This window comes from Nuphar pumila, chromosome 6 (genome assembly GCF_984573655.1).
Source record: "Nuphar pumila chromosome 6, dmNupPumi1.hap1.1, whole genome shotgun sequence".
NCBI lineage: Eukaryota > Viridiplantae > Streptophyta > Magnoliopsida > Nymphaeales > Nymphaeaceae > Nuphar > Nuphar pumila.
Window position 1 is genome coordinate 18301910 of NC_143254.1, and position 10534 is coordinate 18312443.

The 10534-nt window shown below is 39.6% G+C and overlaps 1 protein-coding gene across 1 annotated transcript; it reads right to left on the bottom strand.

The window, feature by feature from the left end:
- Positions 1-309: 309 nt before the first annotated feature.
- Positions 310-9953, bottom strand: LOC149834174 (uncharacterized). Its single transcript, XM_090010003.1, has 3 exons — positions 9796-9953; positions 887-1089; positions 310-767 (listed from the first exon to the last, which is right to left on the bottom strand). Exons 1-3 carry the CDS (start codon positions 9895-9897, stop codon positions 512-514), a joined length of 561 nt encoding a protein of 186 aa, XP_089866129.1. The 5' UTR covers positions 9898-9953; the 3' UTR covers positions 310-511.
- Positions 9954-10534: the final 581 nt, after the last annotated feature.

Sequence of the window (10534 nt, forward strand, 5' to 3'; positions counted from 1 at the left end):
TTTATAACATTTACGATTTATGATAGGGTTATACTTAGTCATTGCTCTATTATATATGTTGAGGTTTGGAGAGCAGATCTTGGGGGCAGAACAGTCATAAGAGTGGTTTGGGGAGTAGATGACCAACTGGGAGAAGCCATGTAGTGGGGGCCAACCCTTATTAGAGAGGGGGCCCAGTGTACTGCCCCACCCAACCCCTTATTAGAGAGGGGTCTATCTTTAGCAAATCTCTCTCTCTCTCTCTCTCTCTCTCTCTCTCTCTCTCGTTTTTTTTTTCCTTTTTCATGCTTGATAAGAAGGATAGTATGACAACAATTCAGTATAGCAGTAAACAATAGTTTGACTTAAAAAGACACAAAGGTATTATCTTCCCATATTTCTATGCAATAGTACCTACATCATGCTCTCAGGCTTCTCAAAATCCCAAATTTCCACCTACTTCCAACGTCTGCAAACCTTTTAGAGAAGGAAACTTGTAATATAAAAATCTTTTGCACATAACTTGGCCTCCTTATGCATAGCCACCAGTCATTCCTACGGAAGGCTTTGCATGATTGGTTCGACGAACAGCCTTGCTGAAGTTAGTGTAGTAGAAAACATTGAGAATCATGTTGAATACAACAAATGCAGCACCAGCAGCAAATACTCCCTTGCGCAGAGATTCACAAGGCCAACCATCAGCATAAATCACATGCCTGTATTTAGTATGGTAAGCATTCTGTGTTGCACCAGCGATCAGACAAGCCTCAGCAATCAAGAAAGTCAACCTGCAAAGAACATGGATCAATCTACACAGGCTCAAACTTTTCACTACATCAGGGGAAATGCCAATGAATCATTGATTTCAAACTAGCATCTTCACATCTGACCAAAAGAAAAGTCTTACCAAGAAGATATAAAATATATGATAGCAAAAGCACGGCTTCCACCCGGGGTTAGTGGACTTCCAAAACACATGCACTTTGTGATGCCCATAAGCACTGATTCGCTAGAGAGAAGAAACAAAAAAGAACCCACTCCATAGCCAGTTGCAATATCTGAGTTGTAAACACAGTACGTAGAGTTGTTTTCACCTGACACAATGTGACCCTGCATATGATTGTGACAAAGATCAAAAACCTGATAGAATGCAGTGAACAAAATAATAGGGATTTCTGAGAGAGAGAAAGAGAGGCATTAAACATATAATTTTAACCACAGATTAATTTTGTGTGTGATTTTGACATCAAAACCCTATTTTGTCCTGCACCTTCAGGGATTTGCATAGTCACACGAACTGTTGGCAATGCATATTTTACTGGAATATTTTTCCCCATTAAATCAAGCCAGGAACAAAGCCTCCAACTTTCTTTGATTAATTAATTGCAAAGAATACAGGGAAGCATTTTATCAGGATGCACTTTTCTATTATAGCCTTAAATCTACAGAATTGAACTCTTGTAAAGGAAAAAGGTTGCTTCACAACACAAGCCAGTGGAAGTAAACAATATGAACCTATATCATTTATCAATCCGTACCATGATCTTCCATGGTGATCTGTAACAGATATCCATGTTATATCATTTGAAGCAAACACTATCCCTGAGCGGAAATTCTCCTTATCTATCAATTGCAAGACACCAATTTCAGAAAAAAAAATGTCCAAAGCTTTACCACTAATAAAAATGTCGCCAGGAAAATATGTGATATTTTAGGTCAGCATTTTAAACAACAAAGTATTGTGATATTTTCAAATATCATGATCTTTTCAAAATATCACGACATTTTCATTAAAATGTAAATATCACAATGTTATCACAGTAGAAACATTTTTGCGGCTAATTTCATGAAGGTAATTTTGTTTTTTATTTTCCTTTTTAAATTTTTTATTTTTGTGAGTAAATATGCAAGAAATATGAAAAACTTCAGTTTCTTATGAGAATTTGGCAGTCACTATTTTGCCGTTTTAACACATGTTTCCAGCATGGTTAAGAAACTTCACATTCCATTTTCTGAATTAAGAATTCCTTAGGTACACGACAGATTTTATTCCATATCATCACCTAAAATCCGAAAGGCAATGCGAAAAGGAACAGCCAATCATCTTTAACCAATCAAAATCAACCATATAAATGCCATTTAAGTTATGCACCAACAGTTGAAGAGCAGAAGTAAAATTTTCTAAATCTTCAGAGGTGACTGCTCCATCTGTGCAATTTGCATAGATGCTGCATACTAGGAATATATAACAATAATTTTGGTATCTTGGAAAAGAAGCTGAAGTACAGGCCAAAAGATGTGTCACATAATTGTCAGAGATGGTTTTTTGCATGAATATCCTATGACTATACACAGACACATTACAAGACACCCCAAATGTTCCCAAGAAAACCATCACTAAGATGATCAATCTACACAAACCCACCACTAAAATGATCAATCGACACAACTATCTTCTTCCACCCAAAATAAAGTATTCCATATCTATGTTGGCACAGCATTAAGATATTAAATAATATGATACAATTTATCATTGTGCAGTTCCTCTTACAACAAGACAGACCACCATGTATCATAAGCAAAGATATGTAAATATACAGTTGAAGCAAACTGCACTAGCATCAGCTCTGACAGGTCTAAGCATTTTCAGATATATTGACACTTCATGAGAGAAAGAATTCAAGCCCCAGGAAGCTGAAGCACATTTTATTGGTTTGAGAACCTTAGTTTGCAGGCATGTTCACAAAAGGCTTATCAAGGGAAAGCCACAATGTCTAAATGACAAGCTGCTCATATTTAAACACGATCTATAACTTGAAGGGGTTATATTAAGCAGAACATAGATTTGACATCAGGGGCACTTTGGTCACTCAAGTTAAAAAACATTGATGAATGGTGATATCATAAATTATGTACATTAATACAATTATAATGGGGCATCCCATGTGGTACGTGCTGTAACTTTGTGTTATTTTCATCATTATCTATCAACACCCTAAGTAGGGTATCGATTGTTAATAGAATTCCATAGTGTTGCCTCTCATCATTGTTACGGTCTACAGCTGCTCTTCTATATTCTTTTTGGAAGCAGTTTACACATTTGGAAAAGTTGCAGCTGCCAAATCTTGGATTTAGGAGGTGGTAGTTACCAAATCCAGGATTTGGTGCAAACACAAAGTAGAGACAGTCTCACTTCCTTTCCTAAATGCATAATCCCATGCTAGCTACCAGTTTCCAAACATCCACCACAAAGGTAGTCTGACTATGTCGTAGGACACGCTACATGTTCGCGTGAGCAAGCCCAAATATGAATCTGACAATCACACAAGCACTAGAAAAATAGAGGCAAGCAAATAAAAGCAAAAAAAGAAGCACAAAGAAAGAAGGCATGCCAAGATTTATGTGGAAACCCCTCAAGGTGAGGAAAAAACCAAAGGGCAAATCTGATCCACTATGCAATCAATCAATCAACTACATTGACTTCTTTCTTAGAGAGCAACACGAGAACGTACCTATCTCGGTCAAGAATCAAAACCGAGATTAAAAACCACAAAGAAAAGTACCAAGGAAGCCCAAAAATGCGATCACCCTTCCCCCTTCTCTCTCTCTCGCTTTTTTTTTTTCTTTTGCCAATGCACTCACCAAGAGACCCAACGTGGTCTTTCCTTTATCTTCTCCCTTCACAATAGGGAAAGAGAGAGTGACGTGAGGTGGGAGGAGAGCCCTCCTCCCCACCTTTCCTATTGGGTCACCCACCTCTAGTGGGGCCAGCTAAACCAACAATTTCCCCCTTTGGCCACACGAGAGGGACTTTGCCATGCTAGTAGGTCGTGCCCAACACCAAACTGCTCAAAGCAGTCATCCCCACCAAACTCATGCAGCTGTCATGCTTCTCCTTTGGTAGGGCTTTAGTCATCATATCTAAAGGATTCTTCCTCAATAAATCTTTTCCAGAGCACTCTGGCTATCACTATGAATCACACAAGTTTTATGGTTAAGGCCTGTGTCTTGTAAAAACTTCATCTACAACATCTCTTTGCATGATTCTATCACTGCAATGTACTCAGCTTCTATTGTTGACAATGCAACACAATTTGCAATTTATACTGCCATAACACAGCTCCCCTTGCAAAAGTAAAAATATAACCATAAACAAACTTCCTGTAATCCACATCTCCTGCCATATCTGTCTGTATATTCCACTATCTTTGACTTGGAGCCTCCAAAACACAAGCAATAATTTAAAACACCCCTTAGATAACTAAGGACCCACTTCATTGCAGCTCAATGCTCTCTACCTGGATTAGACAAACACATGCTAACCACACCAAATGCATAAAACAAATCCGGGTGTGTGCATACCATGGCATGTATTCCTACTGCTGAGGCATATGAAACCTGCAACATGCTTATTTGCTCATCCGTACTAGATGGACACTGCTCACTGCTTAGCTTGAAGTGACCTGCAAGTGGGGTTCCAACTGGCTTGGCATCTTTCATGTTGAATTTATCAAGCACCCTTTCAACATATTTTTCTTGAGACAACCACAACTTTTTGGCCTTCCTATCAAGAGTGATTCTCATGCTCAGTATTTGTTGTGTTGCCCCAAATACTTCATGTCAAAGAACTTGCTCATGTCTTCTTTTAGATTGTCAATCATATGAATATCCTGCACAATAATCAACATAGCATTTATATATAACAAAAGAATAATAAAACTACCGTAAAAAAAAATTTAGACACAATGATTTGCTGTTGATCTTTGGTACCCATGACCCATCGTAAACGAATCAAACTTCTTGTACCACTATCACGGGGCCTGTTTCAACTCATACAAACTTTTCTTCAGTATGCAAACCAAGAGTTCTTTCCCTGTAGTTGTAAAACCTTTTGGTTGAGCCATGTAGATTCCTTCCTCCAAGTCGCTATGAAGGAATGTTGTCTTAACATCTAGCTGCTCTAGCTCTAAGTCAAGGCTTGCAACCAAGCCCAATATCACGCGAACTGATGACATCTTAACAAGAGGAGAAAAGATCCCATCAAAATCAATACATTTCTTCTATGTGTAGCCTTCACCACTAATCTAGCACTGTACCTCATTTTCCCTTGACCTTCACTCTTTAGCTTATAAACCCACTTGTTTTGTAATAAGTTTTTACCTTTTGGTAACTCCACCAAGTCATAAGTATGATTCTTATGTAAAGAATCCATCTCACTCATTCTTATGCGTGTCAACCTACATATATGCAAAACTTTCTGGTTCACCACTATCAGTAAGCATAATATATTCATTAGAAGAGTAACTAGTAGAAGGAATACAACCTCTTTTACCTCTCATATATTGATCCTCAAATGGCTCCACATGAAGGGTATGCTCCCCGTCCAACTCATATCCATGATCAACTTGATCATCAATGGGAAAGTTATCTAGTTGTTCCTCTTGTTCAATCCCTTCTTCCTCAGCATGTTCTTCAACTTCTTGTGGTTGTGGCACTGGATGTTGCTCTACTGGATGCAAAGAGATATTACATGCAATTTCTTTAGGATTTTCAGACTTCTTAAAGTCTTCAATTGTCTCATCCACTCTAAACACCACATCATGACTTTTGTGCATAGTGTCTATCTTGGGATCCCAAAGCTTATAGCCAAACTCCTCATCTGAGCCAATAAACATGTGACATTGTTTTATCATCTAGTTTAAATCTCAACTCTTTAGGTACATGCATGAATGCCTTCCAAAAAAAACACGGAGATGATATATGACTCATCCTTTCCTGTCCAAACCCTCCAAGGAATATCTCCCTCTAATGGCATGGAAGGAGACCAATTGATCAGGTACATTGTTGTCCACATGGCTTCAACCCAAAATGACTTTGGCAACTTGGAACTAGAGAGCATACTCCTTATTCTCTCCACAATTGTCATGTTCATCCTCTTTGCAACTCCATTATGTTGTAGAGTGTAGGGAACAGTCTTCTCATGTCAGATACCATGTTTCATGCAATATTTCTTCAATGATCAGGCCCTATATTCACCACCATTGTCTGTGTGCAACCGTTGCTTCCTTATTTCACGCTCAACAACAACATGAAAAGCTTTAAAAATATTGCTAACTTCACTCTTACTTTTCTAGATGCATCATCTATGAAAGTAATAAAATAAGAAGCACCACCCTTGGATTTCACAGTAATGGGACCACATACATCAGAATAAACAAGGTCTAAAATATCAACAGCTCTTTTGAGGCAATTCCTATGAAAAGAAACTCTATGTTGCTTACCAAGTAGTCAATGATCGCATGGATTCAAAAGCATGCCTTTCACCTCAAGAAGGGGAATTCATCCCCCTTCTCGCTTGTGTCCTAATCATCTGTCATAAATCTAACAAAGTACCATTAGCCATAGCGTTCACCTCACTATTGCTGATTTGTGTCTTCATACCATAAAGTGTGCCATACTTGTTGCCTCAAGCCTTTTGTCAATTTTTAACAAGCCTAAATGAAAGTAATGCTATAGCCATCTTCATCTAATCTCAAAGATGAAATTAGATTCATCCTCAAAACTGGTACATGTCTCACATCCTTGAAAACAAAATGGCACCCATGTTGGTTGCCACACTCTCCTATCCATATAATCTTCAAGGTATCCTTGTTACCCATATGCACAACACCATAGCCCCTACAAGGTGTAGCATGATAGAATGCTCATGAGTCCAAGATCCAAAGTGTGCCACCCTTCTCCATTCTGAGACAATTTCCACCACTCGACAAAAGAACCATCACTTTTTCATCTGACACCACTATTATGGTTTCTTTATTTTTTTCATTGCCACCAGTTTTTTCTTTTGTTTTTGTTCTTTAAACTTTCTGCAGTCAACTTTCTTGTAGCCAGCAATACCACAATGATAGCATTTACTAATAATCTGAGATCTGGATTTTGACCTTAATTTGAACTTTCAACGACCCTTTTCTCTATTCTTGGATTTGCCACAGTCTTTTGATACTAAGATCTGTGAACTAGAGACACCCAAAGACTTTCTCCTTGTTTTATTATTCAAGAGACTGCTGGTCACATGCTTCGTGGTAAGCACACCATTAGGGGCAGAATTACTCAAGGAGACTATAAGGGTCTCCCCGCTATTTGGCAAAGAGCTGAGTAACAAGAGAGCCTCCAACTCATCATCAAGACTCCCCTCTTTAAGTTTAAGATTCACCAACTACTGAATTAAGAAGGCATTGTTCCCAGTCGTCTTTCTCACATAGAGATCATGTAACTTCTCTCAGAATCATTTTACAGTCGTTTATGTTGACACATGATAGGATAAACTGTCATCCAACCAGATAGGGACAAGAGCCTTCTAATCTAACAGATTTCAATCATCATCTGTTTTATCCTCTGGCTTCTCAATCCCCTTAATAGGTACAGATCCTTACAATAAAGAATGTCTTCCATCTTTGTCATCCAAATCACCCAATTATCTCTGTTAAGATAGATCATCCTCCCAACCGTCGGATCTATAATCTCCTAACTCTAGCTTTGATACCACCGTGCTATAGGACACACTACCCATTCACGTGAGCAAGCCCGAATATGAATATGACAATCACACAAGTAGGGATGAACATCAAGCTGAGCTTAAACGGGTCGAGCCCGAGCTAGCTCGGCTCGAACTCAACCGAAAAAATAAATGAGTTGCACTTGAACAAGGGTTCAGGCTCGTTACATGTAAACGAGCCGAGCTTGAACAAGCACTTCAGCACAGATAAGCTTGGTAAGCTCGATTAAGCTCGGCTCGAACTCATTCTAAAAAATAAATGAGTCACGCTTGAACAAGGGTTCAGGCTCGATACACGTAAATGAGCCGAGCTTGAACAAGCAGTTCAGCTCGGATAAGCTTGGTAAGCCCGATTAAGCTCATCTCGCATAGTTATATAAAAAATTAGATTATATATATATATATATATTGTTCATAATATAGTCACAAAGAGAGGTCTCACCTTAACGGGTAAGCCATTGTTTTGTTTTTGGAAGTGGTCTGGGTTCAAATCCCACCATCTTCCTCCCTTTCAAAAAGATTTTGACTCGACCTTCAAAAAGTTTTAAAACCTTTTTAAAATAAAGGTGTTCAGCTCGAGCCAAGACAAGCTTTGCTCGAGCTTGACTCGAGCCGATCCAGAGCCATGGTTGTTCAAGCTCGGTTCGAGCTCAAGCCGAGCTTGAACAATCAGATTTTCTGGTCAAGCCGAGCCGAGCCAGCCCAAGCTCGGCTCGAACCCGGCTCGTGTGCATCCCTACACACAAGCATCAGAAAAATAGAGGCAAGAACATAAAAGCAAAACAAGAATCACAAAGAAAGAAGGCACGCCAAGATTTACGCAAAAAACCCTCAAGTTGAGAGAAAACACATGGGACAAATCCGATCCACTATGCAATCAATCAGTTAACAAGTACATCAACTTCTTCCTTAGAGAGCAACATGAGAAACATACATATCTCGGTCAAGAATCAAAACCAAGATTAAAAACCACAAAGAAAAGTACCAACGAAGCTTGAAGACGTGACCGCCCTTCTCTCTCTCTCTCTCATTTTTTTTCTCTTGCCAATGCACTCACCAAGAGAGCCAACGTGGTCTCTTTCCTTTATCTTCTCCCTTCACAATAGGGAAATAGAGAGTGACGTGAGGTGGGAGGAGATCTCTTATCCTCACCTTTCCTATTGGATCACCCACCTCTAGTGGGGCCAGCTAACTCTACAGACTGAATACTTGCTAAATGCATAAGCTCCCATCCCAGATACCAGTTCCGAAACAGACCCTTAGGGCACCGTAAAGCAGCAGCCCCCAATATCATAGCAGCATGGCGAAAAAAAGTAGTCCTACAAAAATGTCTCTATCCCACTAGAAACTAAAAAGAACTATGAAAGGCAATCACGTAAATTTCTTCAAACACAAACCATACTGGTGCTTAATGCATCCCATGTAGAAAACCTAACAATGAAGGGTTAAAGCTTAAATATTTCCACATCCAGCTTATAGATGTATAGAAGCATACCATCCCATCCCATCCCATCCCATCTTTCTGCTTCTGAAACAAAGTGATGGATAGGCCAGCTTCCCAAAACCATTCACAAGGCCTTGAAAGCAGTTTTCTACAAATAGGAAGTTAATGTTAAACCACTTCAAGCCCATAATCCATGATTTGAAATTGAAACTCCAGTTCACGCCATCCAGTTGTGAACACAAGCATCTTAAAATAGTGTACAGATAAAGAGGAACTTGGTGCTCTGAAGCAACATTTGGGAACAAAAGTTCCATCAGAACCACCATTAATCACGCCCAATGTAGTAGAAGAGCAGAAGTAAGCAATTTCAGATTGCATCGATGGGAAGGTTTGGCACCTTGATAGCGGATTATGGAGGGAGTAACCCGCAAAGGTTTGGGCTGTTCAACAATTTTCCCCGTCAATTTATTTCCTCAGAATTTGAAAATGTGACCCATCTCACACTCACAGAGAAGAAACGCAGGCAATCCGTCCGACCCAAGTAAAAGTGGTAGAACTTTCAAGATTCAAGCAAACTAGCTGTAGAAAAAACTGATCTTGGCTTACAGGTTTTCACTCTCGCTTTTAAGATCGATCGAGAAAAACAAAAGATCGAAAAGCATAAAAAGACACCAAAGAAACCATAGAAGGAAACAACACACACCACTATCTGGCAAAACCCCAAACAGCAGGACAAGATGCACATAAAAATGAAACAAATCAAGTGTGCGGCGCTAAGCATATGAGAGAGAGGGAGGGAGGGAAAAGGACTACTCACGACGCTCCGCCTTCTCTCAGCTGCGATGGCGAAGCCGAAAGCTACGAGGCTGAGTATGACGACGAGGATCACCACCAGGCTCGACGCTTTCCCCTCGCCCATCTCCCTCTCTCAGGCCTCTGCTTATTTTCTCGCTTGCTTGTTTATATAATCAGAGTGGGAAAAGAAAAGAAAAGAACAGCAAGTGAAGCAAAAGTTGGCCGACCAGTGCCCCCACCCCGACTTATTATGTTCCTCTCTCTCTCTCCGAGTGTGTCAGCAGAGGAACCGCGGTAATGCCAAATGTGCGCCACTAGTTTTGCTGTTATGTTGAGCAATTGCCCTCGTTGTAACATCTATATTACGAGTAAGCCATCAATCTCATATGTCTGTGGAGTGTAGTGTAGGTGACAAATCCGTAGATAAGCGATGATATACGACCTATAACTAGTTCCTTTACGACTTAAGTTAAAGGAGGAATCCAGAGTCTCATAACAATCTAGTCTAGCTCATCGATCCTCCTTAAACTTAATTAATGAGATTCAGGTTATTTTAATTAAGCTCATGCTTTTATCTCAGTTTTTAACTCTCTCGTGGTTAAAAGTTTTAACTGGGAAAAACTCAAAACCGTGATCTGACCCGATATCAGACCAGGATGGACTTACCTGTTCCAGATAAGTAACTGAATCATGATGGGATACGGGTCCAACTAAACGGTAAATTGGTAATCAACCATTTGAATATCCGAACTAAACTCGGC

Bases quoted from the DNA above. Each gene is read 5' to 3' on its own strand.
- LOC149834174 (XM_090010003.1), bottom strand. From the start codon at position 9,897: ATGGGCGAGGGGAAAGCGTCGAGCCTGGTGGTGATCCTCGTCGTCATA. The intron at 1,090-9,795 runs GTGAGTAGTCCT...AATCATATGCAG, and splicing joins CTGAGAGAAGGCGGAGCGTC to GGTCACATTGTGTCAGGTGA. The intron at 768-886 runs GTAAGACTTTTC...TGTTCTTTGCAG, and splicing joins ATATATTTTATATCTTCTTG to GTTGACTTTCTTGATTGCTG.